Source organism: Nannospalax galili, unplaced genomic scaffold, assembly GCF_000622305.1.
Source record: "Nannospalax galili isolate Female #2095 unplaced genomic scaffold, S.galili_v1.0 scaffold186, whole genome shotgun sequence".
In the NCBI taxonomy this organism is placed as follows: Eukaryota; Metazoa; Chordata; class Mammalia; order Rodentia; family Spalacidae; genus Nannospalax; species Nannospalax galili.
Genome location: NW_008358774.1, coordinates 9,021,117 through 9,044,368, shown reverse-complemented (window position 1 = coordinate 9,044,368; position 23,252 = coordinate 9,021,117). Strand labels below are relative to the sequence as shown.

The following is a 23,252-nucleotide window of genomic DNA, read 5'->3' as shown; positions in this document are numbered from 1 at the left end:
GGGATAAGGGGGCAGATGATGCTTGCTGAGGAAGCCAAGCATCAGGTAAGGCAGAAACAGACCCTGGGTATGAGGGAAGGAAGAAGGCTAGGCACTCCTGGGAAAAATCACAAATCAAATCCTGTCCTTTCTGTAGCCTTCCTGTCCTAATTCCACTTCATCACAAGTAGAGTTTTAGAATAAATTTCCCTCTTGGAATCTGGGAAAAATCACAAATCAAATCCTGTCCTTTCTGTAGCCTTCCTGTCCTAGTTCCACTTCATCACAAGTAGAGTTTTAGAATAAATTTCCCTCTTGGAAGGGAGTTTTCAGGAATCAGAGGGTTCACTGTCAGCCCAAATAATCACTGAACAAATAAATTATCAGCCTTATCAAAGGACAAGTGCACCACAGGGTTTATGGATGTCCGAATGAACTTTAGAATTTCCACTTTTGGATTCCTATAAAATGTGACATGGAAGCTCTCAGAGGATGAAGCAAGGTGGGCTTACCGACCACTCCGCATTGTCTGTCTTGGAGCATCTCACGTTCACAGGCAGGCTAAGCACAAGCTTATTGAAGGAGAGCCCTTCTTTCTTAGTCCATTTAAACTTGTTCATTGCATCCATGAAAGAAAGGTTTTTATACTGCTTAGGGCTTTTGATAATGAAAGGCCATGTCCTGAAATTAAACAATTGCCATTACATTCAGAAAAGATAAGCATTATATAACTTCTTTAATCTTCAGAATTCTGAAACAGACTTCATGCACATTCATTTTTACATACAAAAAAAATACCGTAAAAGCATTTATGAACTCATTAGTGCTTACTAGAAATACATACTAAATGAAAGGCATTCTAAAGAATGATTTATCTTCTTTTAGTTGAAAGAAGCCATGCATTCATCAAATTTTAAAAATTTATTTTTATTATTTTATATTTATTTTTATTTGTATGAGTGTTTGCCTGTATATATGTCTGTGCACCATGTATGTGCAGTGCCCAAAGAGGCCAGATCCCCTGGAACTAAAGTTATAGATGATTGTTAGCCCCCATTTGGATGCTGGGAACCAAATCCAGGTCCTCTTCAAGAGCAGCCAGTGCTCTTAACCACTGAGCCATCTCTCTAACCCCCACATTCATCAATTTTTGCTGCTGCTGGATTGGTTTTGTTTTACTTTGAAAGGAATTCTTTTTTTCAATTTTTCTTTAGTCTTGAGAATTTCATACATGTCAACAATGAAATATGATCATATATATCTCCCATCTCTCCCCTCTGAAATGTGCCATGTTCCCCCCACCTACCCTCTTCCAACTTCATATCCCTTTTCTTTCTTTTTTATAACCCATTAAATCCACTCAAAGCCTATACATACATGGGTGTGGGCCCCTCCACTAGAGCATGGGAATCCTGCAAATAGATATTTCTTTTAAGCAATTTTGCCTCAGAAGGTTTATCCAGAGTCTTAGAATTCCAGCTAACAATATAATATAATTTGTAGGTATTCTTCTCTGAAGAACACGATGCTACTAATGTTGCAATAGAAAAATAGGCTCTTGAAAGTTACCACAACAGGTGTAAAATTCAAAACACACAATAGAAACGTCTGACCTTGCAGCTGTCTGTCTTGCTTTGGTTGCTTAGTGAGAGGATAAACACTAATGATTTAAATCTGAATCAGTGGCTTAAGATTTTTACTGAAACTGGGTATGGTGGCACATGCCTATATTTCTCGCACTAGAGAGGCAGAGGCAGGTAGATAAGGAATTCAAAGCCAATCACAGCTACATAGTGAGTTCAAGACCAACATGGGCTACATACAACCCTGTCTCAAAACCAAAATGAGCTGGAGAGATGGCTCAGTGGTTAAAAGCACTGGCTGCTCTTGCAGAGGACCTGGTTCAATTCCCAGCACCCATATGGTAGCTAACAATAGTCTGTAACTCCAGTTCCAAGAATCCGATGCCCTCTTCTCACATCCATAGGCACTGCATGACACAGGTGCACTTACACACATGCAGGCAATACACATACACATAAAATAAAATAAACATAATAGCCGGGCATGGTAGCGCATGCCTTTAATCCCAGCACTTGGGAGGCAGAGGCAGGCGGATCTCTGTGAGTTCAAGGCCAGCCTGGTCTACATAGTGAGTTCCAGGACAGCTGGGGCTACTGGGATACCCTGTCTCAAAAAGTGCCCCCCCAAAAGAAAAAAAATACTAAAAAAACCCAAAATTACTGAGGAAAAATACTTTGTACCCAAAATTACTGCTTTCAGTGCCACCGTAAAAAAGCACAGCACATTCTTCTTTAAAAGCACGTTTGTGAATGTCAAAGAAAGAAGAGATCAGAGAAAAATAGCATAATGAGTTTGAAAAGGAGTTCAAGTCTCAGGTTTTATTGTTTTATAATATTGATTTCTAGAAAGTACAACTGTTCACACATAAAATTGTACATTAACTAATCCATGGGTGCTGAAGGTGGTTATCATGGGTGGCCAGTGGTGTCTGGCTCTGTCAGCAGCATAAAATGATGCTTTAGTGATTGAGAGTAATCACGCAGAATCAGTCACCAGTTGAGAAATACAGTTTAGATACTCGGACCTCACTTTCCTCATTTTCTTTGTCCTTGATTTCTGTCTTATATGCATAGCTCACTCAAGTGCATTATCTTTTTTTAGTAGGTAGACAATCTATGAACTTGAAGGGAATGGCTATACCTGTGAAATTTTAGTGTCAAAATTCAAAATTGTCTCTTGTCTATTGTAAGAAGTGAAAAAATGAAAAAATGGGCAATATAAGAAACTCCTTATAGTCTTCAGTCCTAATTTCTCTTCAATTAAAGTCAATATATCTTTGCTATATATTTAAATTCATTATTTCACACAGAGCCTTTAAAGTTGAGTACCATAACTTAGAGCAAACAGCATCACACTACATTGAGCGTATCATTCAGTATCCTCAAATCTATAGTATTTTCCCATCAAATTGTGCTGACCTATAGATAAAAGCCCAGAATTAGTTTAGAGCAAATCTTGACTGGAAAGAAGTTTACTAAAATTGAATACACTGACACTTAAAATAAACTGCTAGGTTTTGTTACATATAAAATCATTTAGCAACAGACATTAAAATAATTTACTTTTTAAATAGGTAAGCTGTCTGTATTGAAAAGAGAAAATCAACTTTATAAACAAAGAAATACAGATGTCAGAGGGAAAAAGTATCAGTCTGCAAGTCCCTGAAACACCACAGGGGGGCACCTGACATTGTTCTGAAATGCTTAGGAGGGGAAAATTTGGTTTCAGTCACAGCACTGCTGAGTGAACTGTCAGCATTATGCATAGAAGAATCTAAAAGGTTTGATGCTATAAAAGGCAGTAAATTAACATTTATTGAGATCCCATAGCATAAAGTGACAGACATAACTATATCTGTTGGTAGGATAGGCAAGCTGACAAGGGCACATTAAATGGCTCATATATTGGAGACAAAGTGTCTGGGGTGGGCAGCCTAGCAATGCAGTCACCAACTTCTCTAGGATGGCCTCCTTTCCACCCCTAGTAATACATTTCCTTCTTGTTACCTCTAACCTTTCCACCTTCCCTAACACCACAGGTCAGATTAATCCCTGGAGAACAGAGGAGGAGACAGAAAAATGAGAGTCCCAAAAAAGCATATATACTAATTATTTGCCTGAAAAAGACTAAGCTTTAAACCAGAAACAGGTACCTTCAAAGTAAAAAGTACCTCAGCTATTACTGGGATTAGGGTTCAATTAGAAGTATCAAGAATGTCATAGAAACAAACACAGTACATGTTTGCACACTTAGGAATGGAGTAAATGCCTGCCCAGATCTGCATACAAACAAAAAGATGCTAGAAAGGATATAAAAAATGTGTTAATATTATGCTTTAATACCGATGGATAATTTTCCTTTGTAAATTGAATTAAACTCCGAGATACATTTTCTCTTAGAAAACAATAAAATTTACTATAATACACAATAATGTCGGTGATTTATATTTGTAATTCAATGTAATCCCTGAAACATTTAAATGTTTAATGACTTTAGACATGGCTCTCCTGCTCTGTATAAATTTTTAAACATATGGGAGAAAATAAGCTGTATTCGTTACGTTTCTTCTCTGGGTCTGCCTGGAAACCCCAGCACTGTTTTAAAAGTCCTATAGCTGGACTCTTTCTTGATGGAGTTTAGGGTGTGGGGTGGGGAGGGATCGATAATCTCAGCCAAGAAGCAGTGCTAGGTGCCTACAGCTGAATGAATAGCCTTACAGATTCTCCATCCATCATACAAATAAACATATGGCCAAAAATTAGTAAAACCAACAAAATGCTCATTAATGGACTTTCACTCCACGTCATGTAGAGTAACTGACACCAACTTACTGTAAAAAAAACCCAAAAAACCAAAACAAAACTTACTGACAAAGCTGTACAGAGTACCTGGTTTAGGAATCTAGAAAAAAGCAAGAAAAAACTAAAAGAAAACCCAAAGCAAAACACATGAGATATTTGAATGCTGTGCTCATCTCAGAGTTCTGCTGAAAGCCAATGTTGGCCATGACACAGAAAGTGGTGTGCAATAAAACGACAATTTCAATAAATTAGTGAGACTTTTGTCAGAGTTAAGGAGTCTAAAACACTGGAGTTTTCAAAGTAGAGTACTGCAAAGGTAAAAAGCACCTGTAAATAGTTGTTTAAAATTTAGCTGACCTGCATCAAGATCAGCTAAATATGTGGCCTGAGTGATGAGCCAAATATCTTTAGGATGAATTCCACAAAGCTGGGTAAGAAAAACTGGGAAATTAGAAACTAAACAATTCCCAGAGTTCACAGATCTGGCTTACGTTCAAGTTCCAACTAGCCGGAGTGTCTTCACTGATGACACAGGCATTCGGTCGAGAATGGGTCGGCCTGTAGTATTAAAGATATATAGCTCTAAACATATATTCTAGGATCACACTGACAAGAACTTTAAAGAAGTAGAGACAACACAGTGTAAATCAACAAAAATTCACATGTCTAGTCAAAAATTACTAAGTACATAAATATGTAAAAGTGAACCTTAGTCACAAGACAGTTCAGTGACCACCCCAAGATCTGGGAATGACTGAGAGACAGAAACAAAGAATTAGCATATAAAAGCATGAACGCATGAGAAATTAATAGTATTAACAAAACACTTGAAAAGCATCTACACTGAATTCTGAAACTGAGTGCCGAGGAGGAGAGATTGCTTCAGTGAGGGAGGCATGCGATGTTCATGGAATGGAAAACAATGTGGCTGAGATGCCAGTTCTCTTAAATTGATCTGCAGACTCCATGTCATCTTATCCAAATCTCAGTTAGTTTTGCTTGTTTGCTGGTTTTTTAAGCTTCTTTCCCAGGGATGGAGACAAAGATGATTAAATTGGTAATTGAGACTTTATTTTTTGTCTGAAGATTTCCAAGCTCTGCCTCCGTCACTAGTGTAGCAATTTAGCCCTGAGTTGCACAGGTGGCTGTTGGGTTTCTTCTTCATGTCTTGAACTCTGTAGGGAACTCAAGCAGTGTATTTTTTAAAAACAATGACAAGTTGTCTAATTATATATGTGAAATGAAATGAATCCAGTCTCTCCAATGAATTTTGGAAAAAAGTAACAAATAGGAGTGTCTAAGCTTGCATTCCCTTATTTTAAGATATTAGATATTTCATCTAAAACTATGATAATCAAGTATGTTACCAAAGTAAGGCTGCACATGTACAGCCATAAAACAGAGTCCAGATCAGATTCAACATATGGTCAAACAGCTCTGCAACAAATATTCCAAAGTAACTTAATAGCAAAAAGGCAGTTTTCAGGCCCGTGAGATGGCTCAGTGGATAAAGGCAGCCAAGCCCAAGCCCAACAGCCTGAATTTAATCCCTGGGACCCACATGGTAGAAGGAGAGAACTGACCCCTGCAAGTTGTCCTCCACACATACACAATAGCATGCATATGCTGACATGCATATATACATACACACACAATTAATTAATTAAAAATATAAAAAAATTAAAGAAGGTTTTCTTTGACCAAGTGGTTCTTTAGCAACTTGATATTTGTTTGATGATGAACTTTAGATTTGCCTCACACCACATGAAAAATCTATTAAAAACAAGTCATCAATCTAAATGTGAAAAATTAAACTTTTAGAGGAAAAAACAACACAATAGAAATATACATGATGTTTGGTGGACAAGGATTTCTCAGAATTTCAAAAGTGCAAAACAAGCCACAAAGAGAAGGTATTTCAGTAAACAGTTAAAAATGTTGGGAAAATTATGTGACTCAATGTTGACAAAAGACCAATATCCAAAATATAAAGTATGCTTTACAATTCAATAGGAAAATAGGTGATTCAATTAAACAATATACAATAAACAATAAACTTGTATAAAAAAGTAACAAGGAGTACACAGCTGTATACACACACACACACACACACACATATACACACGCACACACCCACAAGTGACTACAGGGAAGCTATAGGGTAGTTTTGAACTAACCAAGCCTTCTTTGTTGCTGTAGTTCTAAAAATTAACTATAAAATATTCTGGGAATGAAACATCCTGAATTGGAGAGATACTGGCTTGTTCCCAGTAGCCCCCTGCCGTGGTCTGAATGCTTATGTCTTTCCAAAATTGATGCTGAAATCTAACTCCTGCAGTGGTGCATCTGTTGGAGGTACATTCACCCAGGGACTATTATTCAGCAAGAGAAAGGTACTGTATTGATGCTGATGCATCCTCAGGCATGGACAAATCTCAGAATCATTTTTAGTAAAAGAAGTCAGAAAGGAAAGAATACAGGCTATAATCCTACTACAGAAAGGAAGAAACTGATATATAGTGACATAAAGCAGATTTTCAGCTTCCCTGAACTTTATGAGAGGCGTGGCCCTGACATGCTCCTTTATATTGTTTGTGGTGGGGTTGAATTGGTGCAGCACTGACAATTTTTCTTAGAGTATATTTAAAACGTGTACACTTATTCATGAGCCATGCCCTAAACAACTGACTAAAAATTATGGATAAAACAGACAAAAGCAGGTCATCAAGAGGAAGCCAAAACCAAGATACAAGATGATGTCATAAACTTGACAATCTGATTGTTAAGGAAGAAAGGAAGGTGGGACATCTGAGTCAGCAAGGCACAATTTGTAATCCTGCTCACACTCTGAATGAATACTGCAAAGAACACAGCCAGATGGAGTCTCCTTGACAGAAGACAGGCTTTAGGGGCAAGAGACTAGACAGCCAGGTCCAAAGATACTGCATTCTCTATGAAAGTGATCCAGCCTACCAGGGGGAAAGCAGCCTTGAAAAGAGTTTTAATAAACTGGAGGTATGAACCATACACACATCCTACCATGAAGTGTTCAGTCCCAGCATCCCCTGTCCTTTACTCTCAAACTATGGAAGCACATGTGCTTAACACAAGTCATCTAATTCTCAAACTGTGGGGTAGAAAGCAAGCAAGCTAGGCTTAGATATGTGTAGGTGAAGTTTCAGACAGAATTGCCTCAAAATTAAGAAATGAAACCTCAACTGTGAAACACGGGGAGCTTTTAATTATATAATACGGCTTATAAACTACAGGCAAACTGAGCCTAGAGGAAAATATGAACAAATTAAACTGGAGAAAGTCCTGAAAATTATTTCATTTTTGTAGTTTATTTTAATGACATGAATTTAATGATGTAAAAGTTCAAGTACAAGACGATGAACCAACAGAATGAATTAAAGGGGGATGGCAGAGCAAAATAAGTAAATTTAAGACAAAATAAATTTTTGTGTCAAGTAAATTGGAAAAATAAGATCTGGAAATTGAATACTGAAAATTTTCAAAAGAAAGCACTTGAAGCTAGTCATATGTTCATGCCTATAGTTCCAGTACTTAGAAGACTAAGGCAAGAGGACTAGCATTAGTTTGAGGCCAGTCTGGGCTGTAGAGTGACACCCTGTTTCAACCACTGATCACTGGGGAAATAAAAAAGGAAAAAAAAAAAAGAAGAATAAAAACTTAAGAAAATGTTTGGGTAAAATCTTAAAAAGATTAAAAATAGAAGTCTGCGTAGGTTTGTTATGATATAGAAAGGATGAGACAAAAGTAATATATACATAATCTTAAAATTTCTAAGGTCATAGTTTAGTCAACTAGTTTAAGGAACGAAATATATGTCTAGTCAAGATTTATCTGAGAACATCTGGGTTTTGCCCAAGCTTTATCTACATAGTATATGGTAATTAAAAGTACCAGACTGGTGGAGCTAACCTTCTTGGCTGTTTAACAGCCATATTTCGAGGCCTATACTAATGTGGTCACAGGGACTTAAAGGACAGTTTTTTTGCTCCTTGCCCTCCAAGGTCAATTAAGTTCCAGGGGACTATGGAGCATCTATCAAAATGTCCTGGAACTGTGGTGAGTCACCTGTCCTCTTGTTCAGGGAGGCCATGGAGACCCCACCAGATGGACTTGAGACAGTGTCCAGTTTAAAAAAGGAAGGTCAATGCAGAAGAAACATTTCCTCCATGCTTCCAAGTGAAGCCAACCATGGTTGAGCAGGACCTTTGACTTATCTTCACATAGGCGGAACTGGTAAAAGCAAGGAGCCAGGAGCTCCTCCCAAGCCCAGGTGACCCCTGAGGAACAGATCCTCAAATGACCTTAAGAATAAAAATAAATTGATTTATTTGGGCCAACTGCATGGTCTTAAACACCCAAAAGGAAAGTATAACCAAAGATTAAAGTGATCAGTATATTTAAGAGTTCAAGGGTGTAAGAGTGCAAGAGCACACTTCTCAGATATTAGACTAAAGTCCATATAAAATGTTATTTAGACAATTATTTTTCATTGATGATATTGTTTTTAATTACAAAGTGCTGCTCAGATGTAAAACTTCAAATCCTGGTCTGCAATACTGTAGTGCCCACCTGTAGGTAAGGGAGACAACCCACTATTGTTCTAAAATGATGGCTAAGTTTGTTTTCTCCCCCTATCTAGAAGCCTTTGTGAGGGAACTGACACTGATTCTAGCCACTCCAACAGCTATCAAAGTGCCTGAAAACAAATCCTGAGTCCATCACTCTCAAGACCAGGCTTGGCAGACAAAAGAAAAATGAGGAGGAACACAATGGAGGGATGCTTTTTGAAGCTCTCATCAAGAAACTCCAATGGACTCTGATATGAACATTTGAAATTTGCCCCGTTTTAACTTTTTACAGGTCCCTGTCTAGAACTTGTAATGCTAATTACTCTTGCCTTTACTTTTCCTTCACATCTCCTATTCACCAGTCAAAGACTTTCTTTTCTCCCTACAGTTAAGAGTTATACAATTTGGAAGTCTTTGAAATAGAACCACCGAAGGGTACCATAATTGCCTCACGTCCCTGCTCAGCATGGAAGAAGCCAGAGTGGCCTGTGTCCCAATTCCTCATACACAATTTGGGTAACCTTCAAGGGATGGTGTGATAAGAAAGGGAGGTAGGATTTGGCTAAGCAGTTAGGGTTAAAAGACCCCGAAGAAAAGTAGCCAGTTTCTTCTCTAAAATTCTAAATGTCCTTGGGCCTCTTAGTGACCTGTTCTGTTCCAAATGCCAAAAATGTCAAAAGTATTTGGGAGCACGTATCTAATCCCTGGAAAGAGTTTAGAGTTACCTCTTCGGGGGAGGGGGATGTTAGAGTAGCAAAAAGCCCCATTAAAAAAAAAGAGTACAGGAAGTTGTTCAGGAAAAAGTGATGGGGAGATATGGGAGGGGTTGGTGGGGGAGGGAGTGGGTGTGGATTTGATCAAAACACCTTGTATGAATGTATGAAATTCTCAATAATTTTTTAAAAGTTTAAAAAAAGTAGAACAGACTCCTGTGGCTCGTGGCCACCATGTTAAGCAGGACGTAGCCCACTGGCTCCTGGACCTTATACCTGGTGTTCTCAGTGCCAGCAGCACGCCTGAAGACAGCTAAGTGTTCTACTCTCTGTAGCCCTCACGCTGGGCACTATGGTTTATCTACTTGTCTTTCTTCCCTGTTTACCTTATTTATTATTTAACCATAAGTAGTTCCAATGATATGCAGCTGTTCAGAGTTTACAAAGCAGGTTTGAAACGACTGCCCACATAAACACCTGCTTCCACTCTGGCATGGAGGTACACAACAAGAATCCCAGTATTTGGGAGGCAGAGTCAGGAGGATCAAGAGTTGAAGGCAACCAGAGTCACACAGCAAGGCCCTGTCTCAAAAAAACCAAAAGGCTTCCAAGGTTTGCTTTTGACATTTGTCCAAAGTTGACTTCTGCCTAGAATCTAATATCTACAAAACTGAATAATCAACAATTTGCTATACTGATATAAAACTTTCTCTCAAGGATAGGAATGACTCAATCTGCCTGGACACTGTAGTCAATGGGCTTTCTGCTGAACACTTGGTTTCTATCTGTGAGTCTGGAATTTGAACCTATGTGACCATCCCCAGTAGAAAGTCTGGGCAAAGACACCCTAATGAGCTTTGCTTGGACGCATCACTTACGGCTTATCATCACAATTCAATTCATACTCTGTGTTTGATTCACTCCTGGAGAGGCCTGGTGGAAGCCTGCTTGCTCTGGACTTTGCCCTGTGCACCTTTCCTTTTGCTCATTTCCCTTCATATCCTTTCCCTATTATGAAGATTATCCAGGAATACAGGTAAATGCTGAGTCTTTTAGGTCCTGGAAAATCACTGATCCTGAGCATGGTTTTGGGAACCTTGGCCATAGCAACCAAGAAGCTTACTTGGTCTTCTGAGTTTCAAGTAATCAGAAAGGGCAGCACATAAAATAACTCCAAAATACAGCTGTCTCATTATGAAAATGAGGCTTACATGTCTTGGAAGCATATAAACGCTACCAAAAAATTCATTTACTACTTACGTGACGGGTCTGTAGATCTCCTTCACACCGATGAACTGCAGCTGTTCCATGATATCGGGAATGCTTGCACATCGGGTAAGGTTAATTCTTGGATAATAAAGAAGATATGAGAGACACATTTCATTCCTGGTGCTTAGTCCTCCCTGAAAATGGAGATGGTTATTTTCCAGTGTTCTATCAGTTCTCACATACAGCACACAAAAGCCAACAATACACAGCTCCTTCCAGGTCTGAAATGTGTTAGATATTTAAGATCGAAAAGTAACAATTTATTATCAATATTTTTGTGGTACTGAGGACCAAACCCAGGACCTCAGAGTTGATAGGCAAGCATTCTGTCATTGAGCTAGCCTCTACTTTTAAAAAAATTGACACAAAATCTCAGTAAGTTTCTCAAGTTGGTCTTGAACTGACTCTGTATTTCAGGCCATTCTTAAATAATAATACCCTTAGAGCTCTACTGATATGATATAAACTTGTACCACAGTAGATATTTCAGAGGATCCTGATCATGTCTGGTTAGCATAATACCAATAAGTTTATGGAATTATTGAGGGGTGTAGGGGTTGGAGGTCTCAGGCTGTCCCCGAACTGCCTATCTTCCTGCCTTCACCTGCCAAGGGCTGGTAGAATTTTTTCTAACTGAACTCAATTTTCTATAATCTTACCTTTATGGATACAAATATCAGCAGCCATATATCATGGCAAGGACCACATTTTAAATCTAAATAGTTAATAATCCACAATATTTTAGTTAAAAGTTCAACAACCATCAGAAGAACAGAATCTTCAAGATATTTTACTGTCTAGTTTTCAACAAAAATTAAGGAAACATTAAATTGTGATTTACTCAAGAGAAAACATCAGTAGTCACAGACTGTGAGGAGACACAGATATTATATTTATTAGACATATTAGATTATTTATTAGATTTATTAGATGTTAGATTTATTAAAGGCTATAAAAATCATCAGAGTTAAGGAAAAATATGATGAAATTGAAGACAATCATGTTCAGGTGAGTGAAGAGCTGGGGATGACACCAAAGCAGGAAATAATACAAAAGAAAAAGGAAACCAAACAAATAGAAGTTCTAGAGCTGAAGGTGTAAAAATGTATTCAACAGCATATCTGATATGACCTAGGAATTCGAAGGCTGATCAATGGAAATTATTCAAATAAGAGAGACAGAAAAAAACTTTATTCACAGTTGAGTTAATACAGTTACACAATATTGAATTCAGTATAAGCCCTGTAAGGCATAAAATTGAATGAGTTTTTTAACCTTTAAAAAAGATCTCCATTTCATTTTAGAATATATTGTTCCTTGCAGAAAGACTCATTGTTTTTTCTACTAACACTGAGATGTTGGCACATGCATCTCTAATCTGTATGTATCTGATTATTACCAGTCATAATCAGTTGTACGCAAATCCTTAGCACCTGTGTCTATAAAGTCATAGGGTGGATTTCAATAGTAATGTTTATCACCTCTACTAATTAGCATGATGTAAATTTCCAAGCTTCTTCCTCAAATATAATACGTTTTTTAAAAATTTGATTTTTTTGTGTGTGTATATCACACTGAACATCCCAAACCATCTCATTCGACTATACACCCACTTCCCAGATGGCACCCTCCCATTTTGTTCCTTGCAGAAAGACTCATTATTTTTGCTACCAACACTGAGATGTTGGCACATGCATCTCTAACCTGTATGTATCTGATTATTACTAGTCATAATCGGTTGTACTTGAATCCTTAGCACCTGTGTATGTCTATAAAGTCATCGGGTGGATTTCAGTGGTAATGTTTATCACCTTTACTAACCCAAGCTTCTTCCTCAAATATAATACGTTTTTTAAAAATTTGATTTTTTTGTGTGTGTATATCACACTGAACATCCCAAACCATCTCATTCGACTATACACCCACTTCCCAGATGGCACCCTCCCATAGCCTCCTTCCCCTGGCTAGAGCCCTTATACTCTGATATCCCCACTACTGTCTGCTGTGTTATTGGCACCCCAGCTAATCCCCACTACTTGCCCTTCTGTTGAATCTAGTCAGCCTATCCAGAAAAAAAAAAACTTTTAAAAGGATAATATTTTCCTCTTATGGACACTGAATTTTGCCACTATCCTATCCTTAAATTAAAAAGGCCACAATTCCTTACTTCTCTGAATATTGTTTCAGTCCTAAACAAAATTTTCAGATATAGGTTCATGGGTTGGTTTCAGGGAGCCGGGTTCTATTCCACTAATCTAACCCAAACTAGCATTATTAGATTAGTCACCACAGCTTTCAAATAAGGGTTCAGATGCCGCAACCTATTTCCCACCTTACTCTTTTTATCAGTTTTTTCTGTTCTTAACCCTTCACTCTTCCAAGTACAGTTTTGTTGGAAGTACTAAAAATGTAAACAATTTTGCACCACTACTTGCCCTTCTGTTGAATCTAGTCAGCCTATCCAGAAAAAAAAAAAAAAAACAACAAATTTTTAAAAGGATAATATTTTCCTCTTATGGACACTCAATTATGCCAGTAAACATGCCACTATCCTATCCTTAAATTAAAAAGGCCATAATTCCTTACTTCTCTGAATATTGTTTCAGTCCTAAACAAAATTTCCAGATATAGGTTCATGGGTTGGTTTCAGGGAGCCCGGTTCTATTCCACTAATCTAACCCAAACTAGCTTTATTAGATTAGTCACCACAGCTTTCAAATAAGGGTTCAGATGCCGCAACCTATTTCCCACCTTACTCTTTTTATCAGTTTTTTCTGTTCTTAACCCTTCACTCTTCCAAGTACAGTTTTGTTGGAAGTACTAAAAATGTAAACAATTTTGCAAAAAATAAATTTTAAAAAAAGGATAAAAGCTCAGTCATGGCCAGGCATAAATGTGTTACGGAACATCAAACCCCCAAATCATAAAATTTCTCTAAATGTCTTCTACTGGGATCACATAAAATTTATATACTACTTTGAACAGAAGAATTTTCTCCAGTTTACTGAGTGTGCCCTTTCTGTTTTATTTCTTTATAATTAATTTTTATCACTGTATAAAATAATCATACATGGCACCAGGCTAAATAAGAATATTTTCATGTAAGCATGTAATATACTTTGAGCACATTACATTTTAAAATGTAGTATATAAATTGTATGTGCGTCATACATAAGTACAGCATCTTGTAATCTTCTTAGCTGTCCTATATGGCCTCACAACAAAGATTTCTATTTTTATCTACAAGATTAAGCATATAATTACTGTACGATTTTATTTCTATGTAATTTAATATTTTAAATTATATATCATAAAATACATACAATATATATTTTATACATTTTCTCAAAATAACTTCTTTGACATTAAAATGCAATTACTTTTAAGTATAAATTTGTTGGGAGAATTTGGTATGCTTTACTTCTCTCTTTTTTGTTTTATGTCTTCAGTTTTTTCTTCTTCATATTTATAACTCACTTTTTTCCCTATAAAATATAGTGCAATTTTAGGAAATTTAATAGAAGTAGTGACAACAAATGTCCTTCACATAACTGTGAATAGCTCTAGTGTCACACTTGGTTTAATATTGCTTCCAGATTTTATCATAGCTCATTTTTATATAGTCAAGGCAGTTCTCTCATATTCCTGGTTTACAGTCCTCCCCCCCCCCATGATAGGCTTAACTTTTATGAATTTTTTCTCCCTGTTTTGGAATAATCATATCTCTTTCCTTCAATCTCTTAGCATGTATTTTCTGATTTAAGTGAACTTTACTTCCTTTATGTAAACCAAATCCGTTTTAACATGATATTTGTATATAAAACATGGAGTAATTCTGCAGATTTTGCCAAAGATGTTTTCAACAGGCTCATGTTATTGACCTCTTTGATGTCATTCTTATATATAGTTTTAGTATTAAACTATGTTTGCTTCATAAAATGAGTTGGGAGATGTTCTCTATTTGTGTTTCTGGAGGAGACTGAGCAAGGCATGAAATATCTATTTCTTGAATGTTTGGCAGAATTCCCCAATAAATCTGTTGGGACCAGACTTCTCTTAGGGTTCATGTACTTAATTCTTCCTTTTTCAGTCTGGCTTTATCTAAGTTAGGACCCAAGTAGAGATCAGTTAATGACCACATGCCTTATGCCTTATCTGTTCGATGAAGACAAACTGAAAGATAAGGAAGGATGCTTTTCTTGAAAGAATCGATAAATTACACTGCAGCTATTATCACAGTGCCATCAGGACTTTGAAGTTTGATAAAATGCTGACACAGCTTTGACTTCGCCTTACAATACTTCAGAAATTTCATTTGCAAATAGGAATTGGTCTTGCCTTTTATTTTCCTTCTTCAAAATTAAAGGTCATTTCTCCTTTCCATAAATGAACTTTAATAAAAAAATATTGTCTTACCCATGTCATCCCGACTCTATCCTTTGTGTTATAGCGGCATTCAGTGATTAGGTTATCTCCCTACAACATATCAAAAGTAAGAGCATTCAGGTTGAGGTTTTATGCCTTTTTACTTATCTAATACTTCACACGATCAACAGTTAATATTTACTGTTAAATTAATGGATGCATTAAGCAACCTGATTCAGAAGACTTTTGATCTGTTTAACTCTACTTTGTTAATATAATCAGCAAGCAACAAAGAGGGCTGTGAAAGCTTAGTCCAGATTCTACAGTATTCCAGTTAGTTAACCTAGGCAGGAAACTATATAGCTAGGGCACCATTTGATCATCTAAAAATAGCACTTATTTTACACCGCTATTATGAGATCTGATGACATAATGCATAATTAGTGTTTAGTAGAGATTAAATATTTAATAAAATGTTGGTCATGGGCTCCACTGTGATTACTTATTCATCCATTATCTTCCTTAAAGTTCTACTAGTGACATCCTTGCTTCAGTAGAACAGAATTATGAGGCAAATTAATAGTAATTTATGGTTCTAGTGATTTCCAAGTTTATAAACATTACAACATTCAAGAAGAATGATGACATTTTTGTAGCTCTCCATCATATAGAGAAGATATTTCTACTACTGCCATGTCACAAATTGTATAAGAATATAACTTTTGAAGTTAGATTTAAAGGACTGGAAAGATAGCTCAGTGGGCAAAGGCATCTGCAACCAAATGTAATGACCAGAGTTCTGTCTCCAGGACCCACATGGTAGAAGGAGAGAACTGACTCCCACAAGTTGTCCTCTGGCCTCTACTCCAGTACCATTGTACTTGTCCTCCAAACAAAAACTAACCAACTAAGTAAGTAAATAAATAATAAATAAAATAGATTTAAGAGTAAAAATTGCATAACTACTGAGCTTGATGGGTATGGAATAAAATATTTAAGAAAATATTAATAAAATATTTGAGAAAACAAGAAGTTCCACATCAGGTAAATGGATGGAACAACTGATGATGGATCAGAGGCAGGCGTCTCTGGACACTAGCCCCTGAATTATACCTCACGGCAGCTCTTCTCAGAGGAGAGGACCAGAAGATCAATATCTCAACACACCTATGCCATAATCACAGCACATCTGTTAGAAAGCAATGAGAGAGCACTGTGTATGTGTATGTGTGTGTGTGTGTGTGTGTGTGTGTGTACCGATGTGGAGGTCAGAGGACAATGTTGGGTGACTTCTATCTCTCTGTGTTTTGTACCCTTAGGACAGGCTCTCTCACTGAAGTTTTGCTAGGCTGACTGTAACTGATCATCTTGTCTCTGTACCCCAACATAGAGAAAACAGGCACACATGGCCATGCCCAGCTTTTATATGGGTGCTGTGGATTTGAACTCAAGTCCTTATGCTTGCACAGCATGAATTCTTACTGGTAGATCCATTCCCTCCCCACTTTTCTAACAGAAGAATTATCCTAGGTTCATTTTTCACTGAAATGAAACTGGTAAACTAGGTCCCTTCTTCAAGATGGTATAACATAACATCCAATTTTACCATTATCATAATTGCAACCCAAAGGATCACTAATTGGTGAGCCAAGAAAAAGGATAATGGGGTAATGGTAGTGATCTGAATTTCTGAATCTGAGCGCTTTGGTTCTTCTTCCCTTTTTCCTTTCTTTTTCTTTAATCATGAACTTGCATTGCCCCCAGGGAATGCTAAAAAAAAAGTGAGTGTCAATTTTGGAAAGGAGATCAAACACATTCCCTCAGATTTATGCAATACCCACAGTGGGTGGCTTTAGGAATGTGGATGTGGTAGGAATTCACTTGGCTAGTAGAATCCTGCTACATTTTGGCAGATGAATATCATGACACACCAGTCACTAGAAAAGAAAGGGAACATGCATACTGGTAAGATTGTTTGTTCCTCCTTTAGATACTGAAACTCCTGGAAATTGAAGTCGAAGTCATCGTCATACGCAAGCAACTTCATTTCCTCCCCCTTGCGAAAATGCCGCAGCCTGATGCCTCTGCCAGCCAGGTGTGCGTGGAGAAGAACTGCAAACACATGGATTCCACTAGGCTTTTCAGCTTCCAGGGCCTGAAGGGACAGTAAAGACCTGGTTAGCCCATACAGGGCATGCTCAGACAGTTCAAGCATCCTTGGAGGTACAACTGACAAGAAAAGATGAAGCAATTTAACTGAAAGGCTGAGCTGCCAAACACTTTGGATTGTTGATTGTTCTCTTTGTGGTCAACATGTAACAGGAGAAAGGAAGCCTACCAGACCACAATAAATGTACCTTTCTTTTGCCTTCTTTTAGGCAGCAAAAAGGCAATCAGTGCTCCTGGTGAAAAGATTCCGTGGGGTAGTAATGTGAAATGCAAGCTCTAGAAAGGAGAACTCATTCCCACTTTTCCGTCCTCCATGGAATTAAATCAATCACCCTGGCTCTGCTGCTGATAAACGTTGTCACAGCAATTTGAATCATGTCTAAATGACTCGCAGAACATAATCTTTCCACTTCACCGGTGTACAACCACAAAATCCTAGAAATATTCTGATTCAAGAGAAAAAATAGCAATGGAATAGTCACTACTAAATGCTTATGTATAGTGTCCCTTGTGCAATGTATATTTTACATAGGTTATTCTTGCTCTTTGATGAAAATTACAAAGCAGAGGAAATGAGAAAAATGAAAACAAATGGCAGAAATAGAAACGAACAAAATATAAAATAAAGAGGGGGAAAAGACTACACAAACGGGTAAAAATTAAGATGCAGGTCAAATATGGAAAAAAGGACATAGAAGAAGGAAGAAAAACGCCTGGCAAGTTGCTCCTCCCTCTGGAAACCTACTTTTCTACCCAAGGTCCCACTGAAACAGAAAGGAGGGTGTTATAGGAGGCCATCGTTGAACACATAAACATGGAAGTTTCAAAGCATCGTGTTGAAGAGCATGGGTTCATCTGTAGGTGGCAGCTCCTGGACTGTGACACCACATACCTCTTCTAGGCATTCCAGAGTGCAGTGACCCTCAGAACGGAACTCGGGCATCCCTGGAGGGATGGTATGGAAGAGGCTCACCCAGAGACCAGCCTCAATCACTCCTGCATCATATTTCCTTATATCCATCGTGTGGAAAAACCTCAGCCCAGAACTGTCTATTAAGCCTGGAACAAGAGCAAATAACAAGGAGTGAATCTGAATACTTAAAAAAGTTCTCATTATGTTCATTTGCCACCACTGACTCTTACAGTCTTTCCATCCCTTCTTCCATAATGATCCCTGAGCCTTGGGTGGCAAGGTTTGATATAGGTGTCCTATTCAGGGATAAGCACTCTACAGTCTCATTATTCTCTATATGTTGGCTAGCTGTAAGCTCAAGCCAGACAAAATCCTAGCATAGAAGTGGGGAAGTGGGGAAGAAGCCCCAACCTTAACTGAGGAACTATTGGCAACTGATGGCTGCTGGGAGAGGGAAAGTTGATTTTCTTCAATGATGTGACACTGGATAAGTTGACCAGGTTCCAATGGTTAGACCCACACCATAGGGCATTTGGGGACACAAATTTAACTCAATAGGCTTTAATACATATAAAACAGAGTACATGAAATCATATGGGAGAATCTTAAAGGGGGTAAAGAAAGGGGAGGGTATCTAAATATGATATGTTGTATGAAATTCACAAAATTTTAATAAAAAATGAAAAAAATTATATCAAAAAGTTCCCTTTAAAATGTTGCCATATTGGTTTGAAACAAATTCATTCATTTTTCTTAAAATTTCACTAGGGAGCTAGGCATGATGGTGCACACTTTTTTAAGCATTTTTATTGAATGTTTGCTATTCCCATACAATATAATTTGATGATATTTATATCCCCTCTCCTATCCACACCTCCCCTTATTCCTCCCCTCAATTTAATGTACTCTCTCTGTATAATAAAGCCTATTGAGTCTAGCTTGGATCCCCAAATGTGGGATCCATCCACTGGCACTTGCATAGGACTTGTGCATGCTGTCACCATTGCTGTGCGTTCATATGAGTAGCTGACCAGCTGTCTGGAGAGGACCACAACTCCAGCCCACAAGAGAGAACCACAGCTCCAACTCACAGGAGGGGAACCACTGCTCCAATGGTGCACACTTTTAATCCCAGCATTCAGGAGGCAGAGGCAGGTGGAGCTCTGTGAGTTCCAGGCCACCCTGGCCTACATAGTGAATTCTAGACCAGCCAGAGCTATTTAATGAGACCCTGTCTCAGAATAAAATTCAGCAGGGAAAAGAATACAAGCAGAGATAAATAGAAGACAACAATGAGCTTCGTGCACAGAAATTCAAACAGGAGTCGCCGTGTATAACCTATTAGCCATACCACATGCTATGGGAGATAATACCTGAATTATCTAGCTGACATATATCATATTTATGTAACATGGAGACAGAAAGACAGAACAAAAATACTAAAGTCATTCGTTAGAATAGTGACTGGCCCCGGGAACTTTCATTTTATATTGTTCTATGGTGACATTCAACATTTACTTACAGGTAAATCCTTCACCACCAAAATCATTTGTCGATAAGAGAAAACTACTAAAGGCTGGCTCTATAGCTTAATACCATTCTCTTATTTGTTCAACAAACTCGTTCAATTAACAAGCAGTTATTAAGAATTTATTATGTGAACAGAACTATATTAGTTATATAGAGTAAAGATAAATAATACATTCATTTTTGTGACATGTTACCATAAGGAGATATATGTGATTTAAATATGATAAGTCTTTTGTTAACTGTAATTAATTTAAACCTTTCCTGGTGATATGAAAGCAGAGTCTAGAAGTAGAGCTGTGAAGAGTTTGTTTCTGCAAAGAAAGTTTTCCAGTCCACTCACCACATACCCCTGGCCACATCAGTTCATTAATTGAATATTCTTACATAGTCAAGTAAATGCTTTCTGCACCAACTAGCAGATACATGTCATTTTATTTTGATAGCTTCTCTTTCCCACTGGACTGTACAATTTTGTTTGCTTCATTTTGTTTTAAGTCAGCATTTTACTACATAGACCAAGTTGGCCTCAAATTTGCAATCCTTCTCTCCCAACCTCCCAAGTGCTGGGATTACAGGCATATACCACTACCAACAACCAGGACTAGAACTTCCATGGGCGAGAGATTGTACTTTTCATTTTAATCCTCAAGTACATAGTTGTTGCTTGTTGTTGGCTGAAAAATTACACAAAGTAAAATACATAGAGTTGCTTCAGTTGATGGCTTCATATTGAAACTATTGATTGTTCTGCTTTGAAAAATTGCATAAATTAAGAAATTAAATGCATTAACTCACACCTACCTCGTATTACCCAGTTTGCTGCATCTGGCATTTCTTGAGTACAGTTGGCTTATCACACAACAAATTACCAACATGTTTTATTGTGATGGATGGCCACTTTACATATGTGCAGTTAGAAAGAAATATTTGGCTCATTTGGTAAAATGTTTGCTGTGCAATCATGAGAACCTGAGTTCCACCCCCGCCCCCCCACCGCATGCCAGCGATGCCAGTGCTGGGGAGGCAGAAACAGAAGGATCCTTGGGGCCCACTGGCCAGCCAATCCAGTGGAATCAGCGAGATCCAGGCTGACAAGAGACCTGGCACAAAAAGTATGATGGAGAGCAACTGAAGAAGACACCCATCCTTAACCTCTGGCCTCCATGTGCATGCACACTTGCACGAACATGTGCACACACATATGTGAACACAGAGAAAATATCTTTAAATATTTTATTTATTATATTTATTTTATGTGTATGAATGTATTGTCTGAAAGTATGTAAGTGCACCCATGTCATGTAATGCCCACGGAGGTAAGAAGGTGTCATTTGCCCAGTAATTGGAGTTATGGATGGTTGTAAGCTGCCATATGGTGCTGGGAATTGAACCTGGGGCCTCTGAAAGAGCAGCCAGCGCTCCCACCAGCTGAGCCATCTCTCTAGCACCCCCCCAAAAAATATTTATAAACACCACAATATGCATTTGGAACTAATTTATATCACAAAGAAAAAATGTCTATTTTCTACTTCCTGGTGGGAACTATGGACCTTTTTTAGGATTAGTGACCACATGTGTCCATTTACCTAGTTGGTAATGGTTAATGACTAACAGCCCAGTGTAATTTTATATAGCACTCTCTTTTCTTTTAAAACATCCTAGTTTGGATGGCAAATGTACAGGTTAATTCTTCTAACATGGAGTTTCAGTTTTATTTCAACTATGCTATGGACAATAGCTATATGACTTTTTCCAGCTCATAGGCAAAATAACTCACCTTTTATATGTGTTGGGTTATCATAATGGACTTCTAGAAGCACATAATGAGGATCCAATGGGGTGCCGAGTGATAATCCAACATGAGGTGGATAGGAAAAGCCCTAAATATGAAACATGTCATGAGACAGTGACCTGTGAAAGTCTCCAAGAATTCTAGTCCATCCAACCATTCCCCAGGATACTTCAACTTTGAGAATACCATTCATGAATCACTGATCAAATATAATCAGTTAAAGAATCCTTTACTGTGAAAATAGAAATATAAATAAAGCTGTATGCATTACTTTTTGTATAGGAGTGGTATGTTTAAATTAGAACCGTATGTGGGGAGGAAGCATGGTCAATTGACTGAGCTATGTCTCAGTCGTCATTAGCCTTACCTCGCCACCAATGGCCCAGGCAAAAATCACAGTCTCACAGGTGAGGAAGGCATCAGGCATGTTTGGGTGAAAGCACTCATGGCCGTAGTCCAGAACACTGTCGTTAAAGTTGCTGCTGCACTGATAGAGCAGGATGTGGTGGACCAAGCTCTCATGGCCTTTCTCTACCACTGGCTCAACCTACACAATCAAACGAGGGAGGTGTCATATTTGGGACCATCCCACAACACCATACAATGAACATGAAAAGAGCATCAATGATTAGCCAATCTTCAGAGGAATGTTCCTCTCTAGTAAGCTGTTCTGGAGATGGTGGTAGTGATGATGATGGTGATGACAGTGATAATGGATACCAACCACAAAATGAGACAATCATTTACTCCAAGATTTGCAGGACTTCACTGCTTTCCTCGTCCCACGTTTAACTTCTGTTTCCCTTACCCACTCTGTAGTGTGGCTGTCAAACCTTGCTTATCCGCTTTCAGGCTTCACCCTATATTGTGACTCTTCCCTCTTCTCTGCCCCCATACATAGTACTCGGCAGGAAATTTGGCTCACTAATGACATTTTTAGGTTAGAATTTGGGAGAAGAAAATGCACTGTTACTGATGGACTTTTGAGACACTGCTGAGTTGCAAGCAGGCATCTGAAGCCAGTTAACACAGAATGGGAAATGAAGCTGCCTCTGATGACCCCAGCAAACTCCCTCCTTTTCAGTGCCCCATCTGTAAGTTTCCTTCGCAGTATATGTCTACTCAGCCAACTGAGAATGAGCTAATCACACCAACCTCCCAGAGATCCCCACATGCAGCTGAAACCAGAGCCTGTGCTGTGCCAAACTGGGCTGTAGGTGTGGACATCATATACAGACTTGGAATAAAGAAGCCCTGGGATGCTCAGCACCTCCTCTGCATCAGCCCTCACTCCTCACTGAGGGGCCCTGTGCTCTCCAACATTTATTTGCTTTCTACTTCAGGCTGAAGTTTTAGATGGAGTATCTACAACCATCTTCTAGAGCTTTTCCTCTTGTCTTATTTCTCTGAGTTTTTCTCTTTTCAGTGGGAAAACCTAAGAAGCCAAAGGGGAAGGTAAATATAGTCATTAGAGGTCTGAAATAGGCAAGTGTTTAACTTAGCAAATTGTGTCATGTCATACCTCCTTGTATA

The 23,252-nt window shown here is 38.1% G+C and overlaps 1 protein-coding gene across 1 annotated transcript in view; it reads right to left on the bottom strand.

The window, feature by feature from the left end:
• The window catches only part of Moxd1 (monooxygenase DBH like 1), an 82,372-nt gene that overhangs the window by 1,442 nt on the left and 57,678 nt on the right, over window positions 1-23,252 (bottom strand). The window contains exons 5-11 of the mRNA XM_008822116.2: window positions 22,087-22,266; window positions 21,705-21,807; window positions 18,377-18,543; window positions 17,279-17,470; window positions 15,367-15,426; window positions 10,942-11,084; window positions 492-660 (exon numbers count right to left, since the gene is read on the bottom strand). Coding sequence (XP_008820338.1) covers window positions 492-660; window positions 10,942-11,084; window positions 15,367-15,426; window positions 17,279-17,470; window positions 18,377-18,543; window positions 21,705-21,807; window positions 22,087-22,266 — 1,014 coding nt within the window. The remainder of the gene's footprint in view (window positions 1-491; window positions 661-10,941; window positions 11,085-15,366; window positions 15,427-17,278; window positions 17,471-18,376; window positions 18,544-21,704; window positions 21,808-22,086; window positions 22,267-23,252) is intronic.